The sequence below is a fragment of the Hyaloscypha bicolor genome, assembly GCF_002865645.1.
Source record: "Hyaloscypha bicolor E unplaced genomic scaffold K444scaffold_184, whole genome shotgun sequence".
Classification (NCBI taxonomy): domain Eukaryota; kingdom Fungi; phylum Ascomycota; class Leotiomycetes; order Helotiales; family Hyaloscyphaceae; genus Hyaloscypha; species Hyaloscypha bicolor.
In genome coordinates, this window is record NW_020194686.1 from 168,936 (window position 1) to 188,356 (window position 19,421).

A 19,421-nucleotide genomic window follows, 5' to 3' on the forward strand; every position below is an offset into this window, starting at 1 on the left:
AGGGTTCTGTTTGAGATCCCTAGGAGTTGTTTTGGCTCCTTAAAGATGATCGTTAAGACTTAACAAAAATAAAGATAAGCCCGCTTGATTAGGCCAAGGGCCAAGTATAGGCTACTAGAAACCTAAAATCAAGCAACTTGATTGAATAATGCACATGCCCGGGATGCCCAGTATCAGGCTGCTCAGGTGAGCTGGGTGATTAGCGCCTGAGTAGAAGCGGCCAGCGTACTAACCGTCCTTGGGACAAAGAGAGAAAAACTTTGTGTTCAACTACCAAAATTGTTAGACTCAAGAATTGCAGATTCAAATCATACCGTCGAACGTACTTGCCTAAATTTAATGAGCATCTGATAATGCTTCATTTGAATGTGAAATCATATTTGAATTTACAAGTTACGCAGCAGGTTCGCACCTTCGGATTGCTGGTCCGTGCAACTTTCAGAGCAAATGCACTGCTGCGAAAGACTTGGAGATTCTGGTTCTCAGGAGTCAGCTTCATCTTTCACACTCCCCATATGCAAGGGTAATCGATATCTAACATAAAAGAGATATTAGTAGGGAACAAACTTGAAGTGAAAGAAGTACTTTAAGAGTGAGTTAAGCTCAAGATATACTCTAGTGCTTACAGTACGAAATCTGTCCCTCTTTCGTCACCGAAATGCATGAACAGAACGACTGAGGATCGATCCCACGACGGGCCTCTGATAGGTAAGTTTACATTGTCCCGACGGCAACTACAGCATGCATGCCCCCCATAGATAAAGCAAAGGATTGGACAAGATATGCTTGGTGGTTAATGCCTAGCTAGTGGAGATCTCCCAAGAAAAGGGTTCTCTGAGCACCTCTGTGACCTCCCTCACTTGCAGACACAATGCAATGTCACTTTCAAATAACATTGGCAATAATAAACCCACCGCTGTGCCAAACCTAGTACTATTATACGACAACCCTTACTTGAAACCTTGGTTTTATTGGTCATTTCATACGCGTAACCATTGAAGCTTGGAACTCTATTGGTGGGCTTTGATATTTTGTGAGACCCTCTTAACACCCGAATAGTCATTGTTAGCAGAGACTCACATCATGTAGCGCATTTACAGTGCAAACCTATGGAGCTGGCATGGCATTTGCGCCAGATACAGCGGAGGACAAAATTTTGACAGGCATCCATATTTACATTGGCGGCGTAAGTAAGGCACAGTGACGCATTGCACACCGCTGACTTGTTTGAGGGGCGGACTCTAGGACTTTTTATTATTCTTTTCTTGTTAATGCTCTACCATTTCCATCTCCGACTACAAGCCGAAGTACCAGTGGAACATTGTGTGCGTGCCCACGGCTTGATCCAAGTTATTGTCATAGCCTTAGTACTTATCACTATCCCAATTATTGTCCGTCTTGTGGAGTATGCTAGTGGACTAGACAGTTCAGTTCCAAAACAATAGATCTATTTTTTTTTGCCTTTGAGTCAATACCAATGGTCATCACTACTTTCTTCTTCAATCTTGTGCACCCTGGAGTAGTCATACGCGGAAAGGCTGCAGACCTCCCGAGCCGCCAAAAGAGAGGAAGAATATGCTCAAGGAAACCTAGTACAGGTAACAAAGAACTTGGTCAAGGTGTTAGCGGTTAATAGGGGGGTTAGTTGATTCTTGTTGGTGAAAATTTCATTAGTTTGACTGTTGATTTATTATTGGTTTGGAATCATAATAGAATGTTGGATTTGACGGAATGGATTGGGTCTATGGTTTAGTTATTCTTTCTTTATAGTCCCCTACTTTGGCTATTCTTGTTGTGAGGAAATGGAAACAATCCTGATCCTTATATTATTGCGTAGACGGAGAAGCCGGCTCCTTCGCCAGTTACGAGAGCCTGTCTACCGTCTATAAGGAGGCCGGATTATTTGAGTTTAGTATTAATATGGAAAGTTGGTTGAGAGTTCGAGGCTTTCGTGGTTTCCTGAAAGTTTTTTGTTGTTGTTGGGGGTTTAAAGGGGGGGGATCACGTGTCGTGCTTAAGCGAGATTGTCAAAAGGGGTATCGCTATGCCTAACAAACCGGGAAGATGTTCGCGTGAGGGGAGCTGTCTCTTTTTGCAGTTGATTGATGACTGGGAGGCCAGTCCTTGGTCAGTTATAATAAGTTCGGCCGACGATGGGGACGAGGTGCTTCTGGTGTCAACCAGTATCAGGGTCGCTACCTCTTAACCTGCGCATGGCACAATGTTAAAGGGGAGTGCTATCCTAAGTTTGTTGTTGGCCCGAAAGGAAAATGTGTACAACTTAATGATCCTCTTTGCCCGGCTGCCAAACCTTTTCAAGCAAATTAGGGCTCAGATACTAAAGGAGTAAGGAAACTTTTGAGTTACTACAAATCGGGTTTCGGAAAAGGGGAAGTAGCAGAATCGCATGACTATATCGCCGGATATAGTGGATTGAGAAAGTTGACCATTTCTCAAATAATGTGGTAAGAACATGTATTTATTCCTCTTCAAATTCTCAACTTCTCAGTCGCTTTTTTTCTAACTAAGAGACACGTTTCCAGGAAGTTTTCAATAGCCCTGCGTGCATTAGAGAAAGATAATTCCGATTTTGACATGAACTTATAGCCATAACCATTAACATCTCCGTTCATCGTCTGCTTAATCGTACAATATATCGCCGCTGCTGGGGACTGAGAAGGAATCTCACTGCGAGCTTCATTGTCATAGCGAGCATTCATGGCTCGCTCAAAAGAATCGCCTTTCCAGCCGAATAAGTAATCGCCGTGTTGGCCGTGACCAGTTCTGCGATGATTTGCTAGCGATTGTTATTATGTCCTTGAAACTTTGCATCAATCACGAAAGGTTACACTCACGCATCACCCGGGAATACCCAAAGGTTGACTGCTAGCATGTGGAAACCCTGAGAATGTGATTAGCAACACTCTCTGCCCTTCCATAATGCAGCGAGACAAAGTTCGAATTCTGAAATGCTAATGGACGACTCTTTTTTCGAACTCCTGGATTTCCCAGGTAAAGGGAGAATAAGTGAAAACTTACTGGCTTTAATGCTGTGACACTGCTAACACCGTCATATTGGGAGATGTAATAAACTGTGATCCCTCCGTTCCGCGCGAGTCCATCATTGGGAAATTGTTCCAACCATTTGAATGTCTTATTCCTTGCTAGGTAATGCAACGCCGCTATCCAAAAGTTGCTGAAGTTTTCACTGAAAGTGTAACTCGTACAATTGGATCCGCTAGGTAGATCATAAGTCACAGACTCAATGGTTGCATTGAAGAAATTCCCTCCCACGATTTGGTGAACATGGGGAATTCCTATCACTCCAGCATTGACGAGGGGATCAAGACACTCGACTAGAGTTAGGAGCAGACGAAGCGGAGCATGGGTGCGTGTGGTGGAGCCGAGTCTTGTGCATGAGTTGCTCCAAGCAAGGAAATCTTGCTAAGAATCACCCAACGCATCACGAAATCATGCGTTTGTCTTGGAAACAGAGTTACGCATTGGTGTGCCGCAGCTAATAAACAATGTGCGGGAAAGGCGATTTAGTTGAAAATCCCAAGCTCCTTCACTAACGGGGTAAATGTGCTGCCAGAAACCAAACAGGTGGCACTTAATCAATTCTTCGAGATGTAGCTAGGTACCTCGGGTTTGGACTCGAGATAAATATATCCAAATTCTGGAAGAAGGGAGCCCCAGAATACGCGAGATATTAACTGTCAATCAGCGTTTAGATGTCAATCGCATGATCCAACATAGGTAGTAGTGAGGAAGGTTGCTGCTTTAACGCCATTCGCATTTGTTTCTGTGGATTACTTGGTTTTTTGAGAGGCCAACTACTTGGATAATAGGTGTGGGCAATGTAGGAAGCGTATTAGGCTAGTGGCGACAAGCACCAAAAAACAGATCGAGGTTTATTTGCGATGCTACCCTCTTGCCTTCGAGGTGGTTCAGGATCTAATCTAAAGTACTAATTGCTAGTAAGGGTTACTCGTTTAAACCTCCGGCTAACTCCCCTTTTCACTCGCTAAGAAATAGTGTGTCTTAAACAAGATGCCGCGTGTCCCTTGGCTTTAATCTTAGCTGAAAAACAATGAGATAAACGAAGTTCGAGTCTCACCTTCCAGCCTTCTTTAGACTAATTAATGCTCAATTCTCCAATTTCAAACATCAATTCCTCCACCTCCCTGCGCCTCCACCAATTGCCCACCTCGAAAAACTCATCACAGTCCTTTAAGATAAATCCCCACTTCTTCACAAATCTCTCCATCATCTCCCACCCCCTTATATCCCATGAGTCAGCCCATACCATAACTCCTAGCCAATGAATCAGTGTGAATAATTTCTGAACAGCAGTATAGAGCTCGGGAGCTGAGCTCCAAATATATTTACTTACGCAACCTCCCTTGAAACGCCCGACCTCTGAGTTCTCGAGCAGGAAACGGCGTTTTAGTGTATAGAAATAAGCTTACCTTTATGCTTCCCCTCTGTATCCACTCCTCCCTTCAGCAAGTCATCACACAGAGAATCATAATGAAATGTGCCCAACGCGGCGATGAAGTTATCCCTCAGTTGCGGTAGAGTCACGGCACCGATCCGAGCAGGATGCTTGATGGCCCGCTGCGCCGCCGTGGGCATCAGGGAAGGGAGCAGCGCGGGAGGGAGTCTATGTTTCGAGATGCTTTGACAGAGAGGGAGGAGATCGGAGGTGGGCTTTGAGGCGTAAGGAGCGAGGAGAGCGAGGTTGAGGTGTGTTGCACGGCAGAGGTTGACCTGCATGAGGGTGATATGATGGTCGGGGGGGAGAGGGAAGTGCATGCAAATGTTGGCTTCAGGGACGACTGTAGAGGTGGATGATAGGTCGTAGTGAAGAACCGTGGTGGCTCAGCTTCCGATATTTGACGTGCTACTCCCGTGGCAGGAAGTTGTATCTGCAGAGCTGGTATTCGCGTGGTGCAGCTTTGCTGAAGCTAACCGTTTTCCTGAATACTGTAGTCAGCGCATATCCACTGTCAGATGCCCAGGACCGTGTGTCAATAAATGCGACCTCCTGGCGGCAACGCCCCAGCACTTACACTGTGCTCTTTTACTCAGCCTATTCTATATTTTCTTTCTTGAACACTAGAAATATCGGCCCAGTCGTCAGCCACAAAGTCTTTCGCCTGCAGTAGCTTACGGATTAGTATGCACACCATATTTTCCCACTGGGGAAGTGAAGATTGGAAGTCGTTTACCAACCCCGGCCAGCACGCGCGGTGGCCCCAGTACCACACTCATTCTCCGACGTGCTATCTTCTCCTGGCTTAATAGACTTGAATTGAGTCGACAATGTCTTACGAAAGTAGTTCCTTAGCAGGATAACTGCAGAAGAAGACGGAGGCGACGAGGAAGAGTGATCTAATGCTGCAAGCAGAGAACGTTCCTCAATATACCTTATTGTGGGTTGTCAGACTGGCATGAGTTGAGAGCACAAGGAATCGCTTAATCGAATCCGAGTTAGCTTCCTGCAAGCGGAGGACGGCGCTAGTCCAGAAGCGAGGGTGGACGGCATCGTGAACACTTTGTCACTCCATCGCCATATTTGGAATTGAGCTCAGGAAGAAAGAGAGATACACATAGTAGAGACGTTTTTATTCCAATGTTCGCCGTTCATTTTGCCTGGCGTGGAGGATTTTAGGGGAAAGCCGCTGCATGGTACCAGCTTCAACCTCCCTCTGTTATTCTAACCCCGAGGGAGGAAGTGTTACATTTCATGTCGCTCTAAGATACAGCAGTAAGGACCTTTCCTTAATTTCAAAGGACGACGAGAAAGGGGGACAGCACTTTCGCCATAGCTTAACTTCGATCTCCCCTTTTCATCTCGGCTACTTTGCAACATGGAGAGTGGGGAGGGTGACGAAGGGGAAAACAGAAAATACTAGGTTTTCCATGTCTACAAGAATAGTAGCTATTAGCCCATGCGGCAGCAGTCGTGGCAATGCTTGTAAGGCAGACCTCGCATCGTATCGTATTCGTATATCGAGTTGCAAAAAAGGATCAGTGAAACATCGGCTGAAACAAGAAAGGCAGATATGTCTGTCGTAGTGTCGCGTCCCCTCGCATGAATGATTTCATGCACTCATGATTGCTTTACACAAACCTTTATAGCGACTGCCCAGAGCTGGTAGAGATTGATCCTAGCCGCACGGATTGAGCGGGTCCCTAATGCGATCAGTTATAGTGGGGAAGCAAAGTTTATAAAGAACAAACTCTATCAACAGTCTGCCAAAGATGCTATTAAAAGATCACTTTTATAGAAATACGCTGATTTTCAATCTGATATTTTTTTCCACCTCTGTAACCACCGAGCCTTCTTGTCCTCCTCGTTCTTCGATCGAAACCTAAATACACAATGGACAAAGTCCTAAAAGACCTCACGGACATCGAGCGAAAGCTCTCGAAAATCGTCAAAATCTCGTCAAAAGGAGCCAGTTCGCTCACAGTGAAGGAAATAGTGAAGCTCTCGCGAAAAGGCTCCTCGGTCGCTTCCTGCATGAAGAAATACGTCAGAGACTATGAGGTCCGTTTCCATTCCCCCAAACGCACCGTGAATCCAATTAACACGGGCCGCAGGGCGTCACGCCTACCGATGCACAGGCCAAGGAGGTCCTCGCATTGCTGGAGAAGGTTGCGAGCGTGAACGAGAGGCAGATGAAGCTGGCCAGAGACGACAAGCCGGCAATGGATAAAATGCACGTTGCAGGCCTGGTGAAGAAGAATATTTCAAAGGGACAAGAGACGAGTGGTGCTTTTTGGGGGGTGGTGATTGAGAAGTCTCCCGAGGGGGTGATTAAAGGAGAAGTAAAGGCGTTGGATGAGAGGGTTAAACGGGCTGTTGTGGAGACGCTGAGGGTCTATGGTGATGCGACGGGTGGGGAGGATCAGGATATTGGGGGTGAGGATGATTCTGATTAGAGGGTTAGGGGCAAAATGTATCTTTCCCTGAGATCCATCGAATGTTGCGTGAATTGCGATTCAATTCTTCCTTTCCTCAGTCCTGACCACTTCAAAACAACGAAATCCCAGGACATGTAGAACAAGAAAATGTTTGCTAAAGAGGGAGTAGACCATAGCAAGGCTGGCTCCCCTCCCCTCCTTCCGAGTACGAAGTATGGTATAAGCCGTGGCCTCAAGAAAAGGGAAGGGTTAGCCTTTACTCCTTGGCTAAAAAACTGCAAGAACTACTCTGAATTCAATGTAAGATTTTACAAGTATTGTATCCTTCACGCTCTGAAAGGAAACGCATTACAAATTGAGATCATGCTCAGCTTTTAGTCTTATTGCAGAGTCCTCGAATGATCTGAAATCTCAGCTACCTTGATTGAGTCTCAGCTGACCGCATTCGAGGTTTTGTCGCAAATCACAATCAATGCCCAAAACCTCCCCTGGTACAGCACACCGTAGAAGTTCCGAAGTTGGAGAGTGAATCTCGGAACTCACAGATTTTGCTGCACATCGCACCTGTGTTTACATTACTCCTCACCCTTCACAAGTTTTCTAGAAGTCTTTGCTGGCAGCGATTCAAGCGAGTTTCTCGCCAAACCCGCCACTCCCGTTTCCCCACCACCTCTTTTCCATCACAAGATTCACTCTCTTCTTCCGCCCGAGGTTTTATTGACGTACAACCAAAGCCTCGGAAGCACGTGCGTGCTTATTAGATTCGCGATCCGCTTTGGGGATAGGCTGAGGTGTATGCGAGGATTGAGATTGAAAGGGGTAAAATGTCGCAGGTGCCGAGAAGGATGAGATGAAGTGGAAATGGGATAATGATCGTTTCAGTTTCCAATCCATATCCGTTGCCTATAACCAACTTCGGTTAAATGACCTCACATAAACTTTGTGTGTGTGTATTGAGGAGGCACCCGTATGATATTCGCACCAGCTCCGACGTTGGGGCCGCGGCTCCCCCTCTTCGACACGTTCTAATTGTCTGCTGATCGCTTCTAGTGAGTTCGGGCGTCCTGATCTTGGTATGGTTTGACGTAGTGTTGATGGTAGGAGACGGGCCGAGGGGGGTATCTTTGGGAGGCAGGAAAAAGCTTCGTAGAAGGTAAGAGAATGTGTTTCGAAGAAAGGAGATATACTTCTGTGCATGACACTACTATGCATCTCGAACACTGAATTGCGCTAAATTTCTCACTGCTGCAGAGTGCCGCGAGTGAGGTCGATCAAGAGTAAGCTCCTGATCTAGACATCTTCAGGAAGCCAGAGTCACCAGACTTTGTGGAAGAGGTGTAAAAAGACGGACCGAGAATATAGCCATCTTTAAGTTTGATATTTGATACAAGCCAGTGAGGCCAGCAGAGCTACTTCTACTTCTGGAATATGCAAATGTGGCTATCACCTTGGATAGTGTCGCATCAGCCCAGCGGTTACCCGATAATAATGTGGTCCCGAGTCCTGGAGGGTGGTCTTTTCTGGAAATTCCATTTGGCTTCCCCGGAATGCGGGGTGAGGGATTGAAGAAAGGCAACCTGCATGTTGATGTCGATCAGGCACAAGTGACACGGTATCGGTCCTTCTTGGCCTCATAGAACCTTCTTCAACTCCCATATATTTGAGTTCCATCCTAAGGAATGAGCAGGACCTGCTAGGGGATAGACAGCGGGACTACCCGTTCTCAGTTCCCAACCTGGAGAGGGAGAGGCGGGGATTTTGAGGATTTTTTCCTCCTGTGAGCGAGGTCTTGACGTCTCGTGGCAGGAGAGGTCGTGATGTAAGCGAAGGGAAAGGGCTGAAGCGGCTGCAATAAACGTGGTGTTCGGGAGTATTGTGGGGCATTTGGGCCATGAAGCGTTCAAGTGTGGGGTTCTCATGCAGACTGCAGACTACCCCATAAACTCAAGATGTGTCTGTGCGTGAATCTCGCTTTGGGATAAATTGCAAAGATGAGATATGGAATAGCTCGGGTGACGAGCCGAGATGCCTCGGCAGTGTGAGGCTTTGTAAGTCAATTTCTGAAGCTTCTGACAGGCCACAGGCGACTTGCCTCATCGATCGCGTGGCGAGCCATCTCGAGATCTAGAACCTTAACAAATCTGACAGAGGAGAAATTCCGGATCCGGCTTCCTCCGACCCTGGAGAAGAGAAGCAGATATATTAAAACGAAACAAGGATGACGAAGCAGCCTATCAAACACCGTCTCAGCCTCTCGCGACACGCTTCACTCACCATTCCCCAAACTCAAACCAAACGACACCGACCCCAGCTTCAGCCAAGCTCCACGGCAGGGCATCATGCCACCTCCACACTCCAAGCATCACCTCCGCATTTCAAGTTTTCGACAGTTCTTCTGCGCGTGCATGTTTCGACTTCGGTCCTTCTTTCTCCCCGCGGGCTTGCCCCTTTTCAGCTCTAGCTTCATGCCGCATAGCTGTGGTAGATCATGTGATCTGGTAGACGAGTGCCGGGCTCTGACTTCAAACTTCGAATCGATCTGGACGATCTTGAGATCGTTGTGACATGGATGCTCAACCAATGCAAAGAGAAGGGAAAGGCTCGAACCCTGAACAACCGACGTCAAATATCTCCGAATGAACATAGACGCATGGTGGCGGTGAAGTGGCAGCAGCGGTTGATTCGGTTGCTGCGGCAGGATGGGCAGAATTATGCGATCCAGGAAAGGCTGCCAATATATACGTCGTACCTACTGGTCACGCTCTACAGTAATTGACAGAGACTCGTACGAGAATACGTGTAGCGTACCTCGTGAGTAAGCAGAAGGCCATGATGAAGGTGGCTCGACCACTTCCTTTAATCGTCGTTTCTCTCCCGTCTCGAGATATTGAGAATGGAACGTCGGACGTCGAAGCAAGATGTACGCTGCGTAACAAGCCAACGGAGTTGGCCAATGATGGGATGGCCATAAACTCTGCCATGGAAGGCCGATGGAAGACGCGAAGAAGGAGGTGGGTGTTCGGGATCAGAGATGATTACCATCGTCTAAATTGCCTTGTTGGGCGTAGTGCATAAAAGCGGTCGATGGGTTGACCATCAGATTGAAATCCTCATGCCAATCCTTGGGTGGCGTGGCAGAGGCGATTCCGATTGGCCGGGTGCAGGGAAGCGGGATAGATCGACTGCATCGAGGCAAGCGCTGCGGCCTGGCGAAGGATCGCGCTGGGAATTTTCAGTGGGAAATGGTGTGGCACATTTGTACTGCAGTGATGCGTGTGCTGTGTGTGTGTGTGCTGCTGCTGCTGCTGCTGCTGCTGCACTGCTGTGTGCGCGACAGTGCGTGCCACTTGGCAGTTGGATATTTCGCGGCGCGAGCAGAGGCAAGCAGCCACTGGGAGCAGCAGGCTCGAAGTACCGAGGGGCTTTGCCGTAAAGTAAAGTAACACATGCTGCCATCGTGACAATGCCGTGCCAGGACCAGGCGATGGGGGAAAGTGGCCCAGAGGGCCCGTATTGGCCGTATTGCTTGCTGACCGACGATGACTGCAGGCTTGTTCGCGTGGAAAAAGCAGCATCTTCAGGGGCAAGGGAGGCAGAGGGGAGGAGAGGGAAGACAGAAGGGGAGAAAGACAGGCAGACAGGCAGGCAGGCAGGCAGGCAGGCAGGCAGGCAGGCATGATGAATGCCTCGAGCCCACGCCCATGCCTACGGAATGATCCGTCCCAAGTGTGCCGCAAGAGCCTTTGGAGGCGGCGTGCGTGCGTGCTGCATTCTCCTCCTCCCTGACAACTTGACAAGGGAGGCCACCCACGCCGGAACAGATCGATCAAATCAGGGGCCCTGTGCCTGCCATTACCGTGAGACCAATAATCTCGAGTCGCCGACGACTTTGGGACCTTTGGGTGGACGCCAGCGACGAATGATCGCGACATGATTGCAGACCGCAGACCGCAGACCGCAGACTGCACGAGCAGGTCGCCGCAAGTGAGAGTGAGGGAGAGACAGACGAGGGAGAGGGGGCGGCCAGACAGACGTGCTGATGCTGACACAGCCTCCAATTCTTCCTTCTGCTACGTTACGAGGTTACGGCAGCGAGGCGACAGCCCAGCGCCAGAAACACGATACCGTACTGCTGTGATAATAATGCTTCTTCCATGCCCTGATGATGATTCCATACGCGTCCAGCAATCCCAAATCCCAAAGCGTGTGGCGTGCGCTCCATATCTGCTCTGCTCTGTTCCGCTGCTGCCATTCGCCCTCGCCCTCGCGCTGATCTTAGCAGCCCGCAGCCCGCCTCCCATTCTCAAAGGCCGTGGCCGTAGCCGTGGTCTGGTCCATCGCTGTAAATTACTGTGCTGTGCGCTGCGGTGCGGTGCTAGAATCGCTCCACAATTGTCAACAAACTTCACGACCCCCATTGCTCTTCTCCCTCCTTCACGGAATTATATCCTCTGTTGCATTGTTTCAATCTTCGCACGCCTCACTCCCCCCCCCCCCCCCCCCCCCCCCCCCCCCCTCCCCCCCTTTCGCGATCCTGGGCGCCTCCCTTGCGACTCTCAGACACGATCCCTTGCCCTTGTGCCGGCAGGCCAATAGCAGCGCCGCCTCTGTGTGGCCCAGGGTGACCTGGCGTGTCCTGGCGTGTCCTGGTGTGTCCTTCTGCTCACCCCCCGCATTCGAGGAAATGAGCGTCCCGTCTCCGCCAAACCTCAGAAGGACCGAATAAGTACGGAGGTACTCCAGTACTCCAGACCTCCAGACCTCCAGACCCAGTACTCCAGACGCACACCTCAGCAGAATATCCACTCCACAACTACCCCATACTCCGCCCTCCGAGCCCATTCACGCCCAGGTCAGCAATCGAGGACATAAACGAACGGTGCCGTCGTGGACAGCATCGAGCATCGGGCGTCGAGTATCGAGTGTCGAGCATCGAGTCCAGCGAGAGAGAGAGGCCTCTCTGCGAGCCGGAGTGCGAACGAACTCTCGAACCAACCGCCAAGCCCCCTCGCCCGCCATGTCGTCGTCGTCCTCGTCGTCGGTCAAGCGCGCCTGCGACGCCTGCCACCGCCGCAAGGTGAAGTGCGACGGCATCAATCCGTGTCGCAACTGCTCCAGCGCTCAATTGTCCTGTACCTACCACGCTATTCCGCAGAAGAAGGGGCCCAAGGGGTCGCGAGCAAAGGTGATTAGCGAGCTGCGCGAGACCCAGCGACAGACCACGCTCTCCTCCAAGGTTGCGAACCGATTGAACGGCATCAACAGTCCGCCGTGCAGCCCGACGCTCTCGCCCACTCCGGGCCTCCTCACGAACGACATGGTCAAGGACTGCATCGAGTTTTTCTTCGCGAACATGTACCCGACGCTACCGATCCTGCATCGCGGCCGATTAGAACAACAAGCCATGTACGCCGATCAGAATGTCGATACCTACTGTCTATTGACATCGTTATGTGCGTTCATGATGATACAGCCGGGAATGGGGATACCTGGTGATCCTTTGGGCCTCGACAGCATGCCGGGCGCTAATTTGGTGTCGGGAAACCTGTTGATGGAGGAGACGCTTCGAGTGAGGAAGAGTTACGACCACCTCGAGACGCCGACATTGAGCAGCCTTGTGACGAGTTTCTTCTTGTTCGGATGTTATTTTGGACTTGATTTGCACAATAAGGCTTGGTTCCATTTGCGAGAAGCGACAACCCTCGCACATATCCTGGGGTTGACGAAGGAAGAGACGTATTTACAGTTTGATGCCGTCGAGTCGTCAAGGAGACGAAGGCTCTATTGGTTGCTCTTCGTCACTGAGAGGTAGGATCTACATTCACCTCTTTCTGAAGCCACTAACATCTGAACAGAGCGTATGCCCTTCAACGACATCGACCTCTTTCGCTGCAAGCAACAATCACTCTCCCAACACAGAACGATGATCCTTCAGATATACAATCACACCACCTGACGGGATTCTTGCATCTCGTCAACCTCTTCCGGCCGTTTGACGAAGGATTTGTCGCTCTCTGGAACAAGACTCGAACAGACTGCTCGCCAGCATACCTTGCTGCCCTTCAAAAACAATTGAGCGATGCTCTTCCAGCGTACCTCAACTCGACCGAGAATCAGACTGCTGATTTAAGAACAAGCCAACAATGGCTTCGAACGATGGTCTGGCAACTGAGCATGCAAAATGGTTATTTGAGTTCGAATTGCGATGATCCAACCATGAACTTCCAATACCCCGTGGATATTTCCCGGGACCTAGTCTCGATGACTTCTCAATTCTCGCAATCAAGCATGGAAGTCCACGGCATCGGACTGGTATGATCCCTTCCCATCCCCATCAAATAATTCTAACAACATCACAGATCGAGAAACTCTTCGACGTTGCCTGCTCCCTGACAGATGTTCTCTCCCTCCTTCCACCCAACCCCGACCCCTTCCAACTCGGCCCACGAGACTACCTCCACGACTTCATGACCCTGCTCTCCGTCCTCCGCAACGGCGATAACCGCTTCCTTCCTCTGTTGCTCGCCAAAGTAAACGACGTGCTCCCACGCCTCGTGAACCCGATGCTCCAAACCGTCCCCGACACACCAGCCATGTGCGCAGACATCGACATCTTCGACGGCTTCGGCTCAGGCGGTATCGGTGTCCCTTCCAACTTCCCGGGCTACAATGGCAACGGTACCTCCGGCGGAGACTTCAAGATCGAGCCCGACAATGACTTTAACCATAACGTCAACGCCATCCCCTCCTTCGACAAAAGAATCGAGGAACTCGGCTCTCCTTCAACGGGCGAAGAGGCAGTGAACAGTCCGTTTGCAAGTCCACCGATAATCGGTAGCCCGATGGAGTTCCCTGGTTTAAGCGAGTATGGCGGCTTCCCTGACTTGGGTAGTCCTATGCCCACGCCGAGCATGTCGAATCCGCAGATGGGGAACTATGGGGAGGGTGTTGGTGGAGGGGGCCAGCAAAATCAAATACCATTTAAACAGGAATTCAACCCGCCGAATGGGATGTTAAGGTCGAACTCGCGGCAGGGGAATCCGATGGAGGGTGTTAGGAGACCGCCGTTGCGGCAGGGTAGCTCAAGTAGCTTTGGGCTGATGCCGAGGAGTGTGCCGGATAATTTTGGGGTGATGAATCACTTGGGGAGGGCGAATAGTGCTGGGGGAGGAGAGGGCGTTGATGTGGGGATGGGGGGAAATATGAATGGGAATGGGGTGGGGGAGATGCCGTTTCGGTGACATAGGGGATAACTGACGTTGCGAGCCTGCGAGCTTCTCACGCAATCGAGTAGTTTACTGCGTCAGCCCAGGTAATGATGGCTTCCCTTCCACAAGAGAACCCAACACCGACAGCCGTCGGTCATCAGAGACACAAGTCACCAACACCATCCCCCTTTTTATTTTACGGCAAAAAAAGCTGCGTTACTTTTCAGAGAACCATTTAATGTATAGCAAATTTTGGAGATACTTTGCTATATGAGGAGGGGGGAGAATCGATCATGGCGTTGCAAGTGGGGAGTGTTCTAAGCATGTTTGCATACGTGTTATATCATGTCAGATTTAGCTTTAGGAAATACGTATATAGCACGGTATGAATTGATGAAGGGTTCAATCAGAAGCAGGTCTTGAATCTTGTGATCTGCGAAAATAGGCCCTTTTTGAAGTTGGAGCATCTGAGGGAAAGGAGGGCGGAAGGAGCGAGAACGGGTACTCGGAATCAGAAAGACCAGCAACTTTGGTCGGTTTAGAACTCACTTCTCTTTCCCCCTTCCCGTTCGACCTCGATTTCGCATCAAAAGCACCAACACGATCGTGCTCGACTTTGCATGCCACGCTCGCATGCTCGTTCAGGCATCTACTGTGGCTATGCTGCCCCGCCAAGCGGATGCCTTCGAGATGCCAGCGAGGCTGAGCCAACACGTCCTCCTGCATCGCAAAAGCAAATTCGTCCCAAGTTGCAACTTCATCTTCCACGACTTCCATCCTGGCCTCGCTCCCGGAACGTCCCTCCTGTTAAAGCTCTTTCCATCTCTTGATGCGTGACACGTCGATTACCGATGGCTGATCCCATCAACGCCGCGATCAAGACGGTCGCGGCTGTCACAACACAGGCGTACGACTACGGCTCGAAAGTCAAACATGCGAAGGAAGACATCGAAAATGTCAATCGTGAGCTCGTACAGGTCGGGCAGGTTCTCGAGAAGCTCAAGGCACTTGCCGAAAGGGCCGAAAAGGCCGAAAAGGCCGGACAGTCTGGACAGTCTCTCGATGCCTGGCCGACCTTGATTGAGCTCAACGCCGACGATGGACCCCTTGCGAAATGCAATCAATCCTTACTGGACCTCAAGTCGGAATTGGCTCCAGTCAGCAGTCTCCGAGAGAAATTGTCCCAGAAAGCAAAATGGCCTCAGAAGAAAGAAAAGGTCGAGAAGTCTCTTCGAGCAATCGTGAAGGAAAAGAATGTTTTTCTTGAAATGCTAAATGTGGACCATATGTAAGTGCAGATCCAAGCAAAGCCCACGCTCTAGTCTACTGAGTTTTATGATAGAACACAAAGATTCGACGCTACTGTCGCAGTCTCTAAAGCTCAGATAGGTGAGACATTTTTTCGCCTTACTCTCCTTTTTCGGACTTTACTGACGGAGTGAAGAAGCAAAGAAGAATGAGATAATAAACTGGCTTTCTCCCACTGATCCAAGGACCAACCAAGAAGCCGCAAGAAAAAAGCATGAAGAACAAACGGGCAAATGGTTCACGGAAGGACCAGACTACGCAGCGTGGTTAGAACAACCGAACTCCTTCGTTTGGCTGCATGGAATTCCAGGATGCGGCAAGACTATCCTATGGTATATATATACTTCCCCACAAGTTCCAACGCTTACGGATTTTATAGCTCTGAAATCATTAAGGAAACAACTGAATATTGCCGAGCTCCAAGAAACTATCACTTTGCCTATTTCTTCTTCTCTTTCCGCGAAACGGAGAAACAGAAAGCCTCAAATCTCCCAAGATCGATTCTCGCACAGCTGCTCATGCAGGCTGAAAATATACCCAAGGCGCTTCAGACATTTTACGATAAATATCAACATGGTGAGCCATCAGAAAGAGGCCTCCTGGAATCGATTCAAGCTCTTTTGATCGGCCCTCACACCTATATCATCATCGATGCTCTGGATGAATGCCCAAATACCGAGGAAGAAAGGGCTGGACTATGCAATATCTTGAAAGAGTTGAATTCATGGGGCAATGAGAGACTTCACGTTCTCGTTACCAGTCGTAAGGTAGCAGACTTGACGGAAGCACTTCTACCAATCGTCACTCAAGAGCCTATCGGCATCCAAGGATCGGTTGTTGATACGGATATTCGAAAGTATGTCCGAACACAACTCCAAACCAATTCGAAACTTTCCAAGTGGCCCACAAAAATCCAGGCTGAGATCGAACAGACTCTTGTCAAAAAGTCAGGCGGAATGTAACAACCACAACGCGGCATTACTGGTGCATTTGCTGACCTAGATTCAGGTTCCGCTGGGTTGTGTGCCAGTTCCATTCTCTGTCAAAGTGTCTTAGTCAGAAGGATGTCAGAAACGCCTTGTCCTCTTTGCCTCGGACGCTCGATGAAACATATGAGAGGATACTGGTCAATATACCAATAGACTATCAGTCGAAGGCTCTTACTGCACTTCGGTGGATCATATACGCTGTCAAAGAGCTGAGTTTGGTTCAAGTATCAGACGCGATCATCATCAACCCCCAAGCTGATCCTCCATTCAGTCTCGCCGATCAACCACCAGAACCACTCTGGATCCTCGAAACTCTACCTGGTCTGGTCACAATTGATCATGCTTCCCAATATCTTGAGATCGCACACTTTTCGGTTGTCGAATACCTTGAATCTCCCAGGATTATGGATACGCCGGTCAACATGTTCCACCTGGATCCGTCGAATGCGAATACTTCCATTCTCAAGGACTGTGTTGACGTCCTCAAAAGCCACTCCCACCCGGTGAACCAGACTATCTTGAAAGATAACAATTGGGAAAGCCAGATTTTTGACGTTTCTCCGTTGTGCCACTACGCTTGCGAGCATGGGCACGACCATGCGGAGCTGTTAAGACCGCCCATCGAAGAAGAGATAAAGAGTCTGATCCTCAATTTCGTGGTAAATGTTGATTCGATACTTCAAGGGTGTCTTTCTGAACTTCCAAAGACGATCTGGACAGACCTATCTCGGGCAGAAAAGTGCCCTAGTGATCCTCTTGAGAAAGGGCTGCACATCGCGTCGAGGTATGGTTTAACTAATATAGTAACCGTTGTCCTTGACGCAGGTGCCGATATAAACCTCACGATAAAGGATGGCCCTACTGCTTTACAACGGGCAATTGACGGAAACTGGCCGGAAACGGTAAGAGCTCTGGTTGATGCCGGAGCTGACATAAATTTAGAGGGTGTATACAACGGTTTGATCATGACTCCACTACAACTTGCTGTATATTTGAGTCAGAAATCAACAGTGAAGATTCTGCTTGATGCGGGAGCTAGTGTGAACCTGATGGCGGGGCTATTTGGTTCTGAATTGCAGCAAGCATCAGGGAGTGGCGAAGCAGATATTGTAAAGCTGCTACTTGATGCTGGAGCAAATGTAAACCTGAAGGGGGGGCGATATGGCTCTGCATTACAAGCAGCATCGAGATGGGGCCACCAGGAAATTATGCAGCTTCTAATTAATAGAGGAGCAGATGTGAACCTGAACTGCGGGGAATTTGGCTCCGCATTGCAGGCAGCATCAAAGAGCCGCAACGCAGATACTGTGAAGCTACTACTTAATGCAGGAGCAGATGCAACCCAGGAGGGCGGGGAGTATGGCTCTGCATTGCAGGCAGCATCGTGGAGGGGCGAAGAAGATATTGTGAAGCTGCTACTTGATACAGGAGCAGATGTGAACCAGAAAGGCGGGAGGTATGGCTCCGTATTGCAGGCAGCATCATATCGTGGCAACGCAAGTATTGTGAAGCTACTACTTGATGCAGGAGCAGATACAAACCTGGATAAGGGGATATACGGTTCCGCGTTGCAAGCGGCAGCGTGCAACAGGCTGTTAGGTTCTGCAGATATTGCGAAGCTGCTACTTGATGCAGGAGCAGATGTGAACCAGGCGGGTGGGGAGTATGGCTCTGCATTACAGGCGGCATCGTGGAAAGGCAACGCAGATACTGTAAAGCTCCTACTTAATGCAGGTGCAGATGTGAACCGGAAGAGTGGGGAGTATGGCAGTGCATTGCGAGGAGCACGGACAGGGAGGTATAATGGTATCGTGAGCCTGCTTCTCAGTGCAGGAGCAAAAGATGATGAAGACAGGTCAGCCGAATGATCTCAAGTTGCTTGATAAGACTTTCGAAAGTTCAACGGGGATAACAGATGGTGATGACTTTAGACGAATTTGCCAAATAGCAACGTCAGAGTCAAGTAATGCATTTTCGCTGATTAGGAGTTGTCCAGAATGAAATGAGGTCTGAGGGGTACAGCAATCTTAAGCAGAAGACATGGCCCTTCTCTATCGAACCCCGAAAGTCCGCAAAATTAAGAGAAATGGGTTTGTTGAAGATAGAATACCAGCGAGGAGCTGGTCATCCACGAGACGCGGATCTCCTGATGGATCACCCCGACGGGCTTTATTTTACTTCACGAGACCCGCTCCAGTACACTAACAATCCAAGCGCAATGGTCCTCAACACAGTATCCCGGTTCAAAACACTGGTATATATCTCCAGCAACTTTATATCACCGACTGACCACCCCCGACTCGATATCTCTTACACACTGCGCCGTAATCTCTGCCATCCCATTCGACCTCGCAACCTGGTTACAAAGTCGACAATAAATCCCTACCCCGTCCGGGGAATCACTACAAGCATTATACACCTCCTTGTCCACAATTCAGCAGTGTATCAACCTCCCATCCCTCTCCCAGCCAACAACATGTTGCTCAGAATAGCATTCCCAGCCAAACCCCACGTCCATGCCAAGGCATCGACGAACAGGACACCGGATCGACGGTCGCCATCGCAACTATGATTTCGGGCCCCATTGTGAGACATGGAAGACTGCTGATGTTTCGGGATTAGGTTTTTTGGTGGAGATGGGTTTGGCCGGATTGTGTGTTTGAAGTTTAGCGAGAAAAAAGGGGAATCCTAGGAGCGAGGACCCCTTTGATGAAGTGGTGAGAATGAAATCACTTGGCGGTGTATATATGGTGAGGTTGGACCTTTGTTGAGGATTGGATGAGTGGAGTATAGTGAGGATTCTGAAGACGAGGCGGATTTTCTTTTGTTTTGATGTTATGAACGGGGCTTGAAGTGTGCGAAGATGCTCCTTGAGATGTCCCGCAACCGCGGAATCCAATGTTTTTACACGGAACCAGAAAGGAGATAACCCGCCAGGACATACGGTCTCCCAGATACGCCCCGTCCGTGGAACCAACAT

The 19,421-nt window shown here is 49.4% G+C and overlaps 9 protein-coding genes across 9 annotated transcripts; 7 read left to right on the plus strand and 2 right to left on the minus strand.

The window, feature by feature from the left end:
* Nucleotides 1–3,039: 3,039 nt before the first annotated feature.
* K444DRAFT_509434 (uncharacterized protein) lies at nt 3,040–3,357 on the minus strand (the record flags this gene model as incomplete). Its single annotated transcript, XM_024873420.1, has 1 exon — nt 3,040–3,357. A coding segment is annotated over one exon (318 nt), but the record flags the coding sequence as incomplete, so codon positions are not given.
* A 563-nt stretch (nt 3,358–3,920) lies between these two features.
* K444DRAFT_604445 (uncharacterized protein) lies at nt 3,921–5,158 on the minus strand. The gene is made up of 4 exons (XM_024878811.1): nt 5,076–5,158; nt 4,473–4,982; nt 4,121–4,317; nt 3,921–4,066 (listed from the first exon to the last, which is right to left on the minus strand). The coding sequence occupies exons 2-3, from the start codon at nt 4,816–4,818 to the stop codon at nt 4,139–4,141; spliced, it is 525 nt and encodes a 174-aa protein (XP_024726925.1). The 5' UTR covers nt 4,819–4,982; nt 5,076–5,158; the 3' UTR covers nt 3,921–4,066; nt 4,121–4,138.
* A 1,233-nt stretch (nt 5,159–6,391) lies between these two features.
* K444DRAFT_638240 (uncharacterized protein) lies at nt 6,392–6,954 on the plus strand (the record flags this gene model as incomplete). The annotated part of the gene is made up of 2 exons (XM_024884227.1): nt 6,392–6,559; nt 6,613–6,954. The coding sequence occupies 2 exons, from the start codon at nt 6,392–6,394 to the stop codon at nt 6,952–6,954; spliced, it is 510 nt and encodes a 169-aa protein (XP_024726926.1).
* Nucleotides 6,955–10,701: 3,747 nt separating this feature from the next.
* K444DRAFT_278985 (uncharacterized protein) lies at nt 10,702–11,743 on the plus strand. Its single transcript, XM_024871548.1, has one exon. It carries the CDS (start codon nt 10,867–10,869, stop codon nt 11,530–11,532), a length of 666 nt encoding a protein of 221 aa, XP_024726927.1. The 5' UTR covers nt 10,702–10,866; the 3' UTR covers nt 11,533–11,743.
* Nucleotides 11,744–11,953: 210 nt separating this feature from the next.
* K444DRAFT_548070 (uncharacterized protein) lies at nt 11,954–14,177 on the plus strand (the record flags this gene model as incomplete). The annotated part of the gene is made up of 3 exons (XM_024876346.1): nt 11,954–12,744; nt 12,792–13,248; nt 13,296–14,177. 3 exons carry the CDS (start codon nt 11,954–11,956, stop codon nt 14,175–14,177), a joined length of 2,130 nt encoding a protein of 709 aa, XP_024726928.1.
* Nucleotides 14,178–14,692: 515 nt separating this feature from the next.
* On the plus strand, nt 14,693–15,730 carry K444DRAFT_622261 (uncharacterized protein). Its single transcript, XM_024882062.1, has 2 exons — nt 14,693–15,432; nt 15,589–15,730. The coding sequence occupies exons 1-2, from the start codon at nt 14,996–14,998 to the stop codon at nt 15,602–15,604; spliced, it is 453 nt and encodes a 150-aa protein (XP_024726929.1). The 5' UTR covers nt 14,693–14,995; the 3' UTR covers nt 15,605–15,730.
* Nucleotides 15,731–15,970: 240 nt separating this feature from the next.
* Nucleotides 15,971–16,776, plus strand: K444DRAFT_548080 (uncharacterized protein; the record flags this gene model as incomplete). Its single annotated transcript, XM_024876349.1, has 2 exons — nt 15,971–16,410; nt 16,461–16,776. Coding segments are annotated over 2 exons (756 nt in total), but the record flags the coding sequence as incomplete, so codon positions are not given.
* Nucleotides 16,777–17,715: 939 nt separating this feature from the next.
* Nucleotides 17,716–17,961, plus strand: K444DRAFT_501248 (uncharacterized protein; the record flags this gene model as incomplete). Its single annotated transcript, XM_024873348.1, has 1 exon — nt 17,716–17,961. A coding segment is annotated over one exon (246 nt), but the record flags the coding sequence as incomplete, so codon positions are not given.
* Nucleotides 17,962–18,204: 243 nt separating this feature from the next.
* K444DRAFT_279557 (uncharacterized protein) lies at nt 18,205–19,092 on the plus strand. The gene is made up of 2 exons (XM_024871551.1): nt 18,205–18,296; nt 18,373–19,092. The coding sequence occupies exon 2, from the start codon at nt 18,444–18,446 to the stop codon at nt 19,011–19,013; it is 570 nt and encodes a 189-aa protein (XP_024726932.1). The 5' UTR covers nt 18,205–18,296; nt 18,373–18,443; the 3' UTR covers nt 19,014–19,092.
* Nucleotides 19,093–19,421: the final 329 nt, after the last annotated feature.

Excerpts from the sequence above, each read along its gene's own strand:
- K444DRAFT_278985 (XM_024871548.1), top strand. The coding sequence starts at position 10,867 with ATGATTGCAGACCGCAGACCGCAGACCGCAGACTGCACGAGCAGGTCG.
- K444DRAFT_604445 (XM_024878811.1), bottom strand. The coding sequence starts at position 4,818 with ATGCACTTCCCTCTCCCCCCCGACCATCATATCACCCTCATGCAGGTC. Across the intron at positions 4,318-4,472 it reads TACAGAGGGGAAGCATAAAG|GAGTTATGGTATGGGCTGAC; the intron begins GTAAGCTTATTT and ends TTCATTGGCTAG.
- K444DRAFT_622261 (XM_024882062.1), top strand. The coding sequence starts at position 14,996 with ATGGCTGATCCCATCAACGCCGCGATCAAGACGGTCGCGGCTGTCACA.
- K444DRAFT_279557 (XM_024871551.1), top strand. The coding sequence starts at position 18,444 with ATGAGGTCTGAGGGGTACAGCAATCTTAAGCAGAAGACATGGCCCTTC.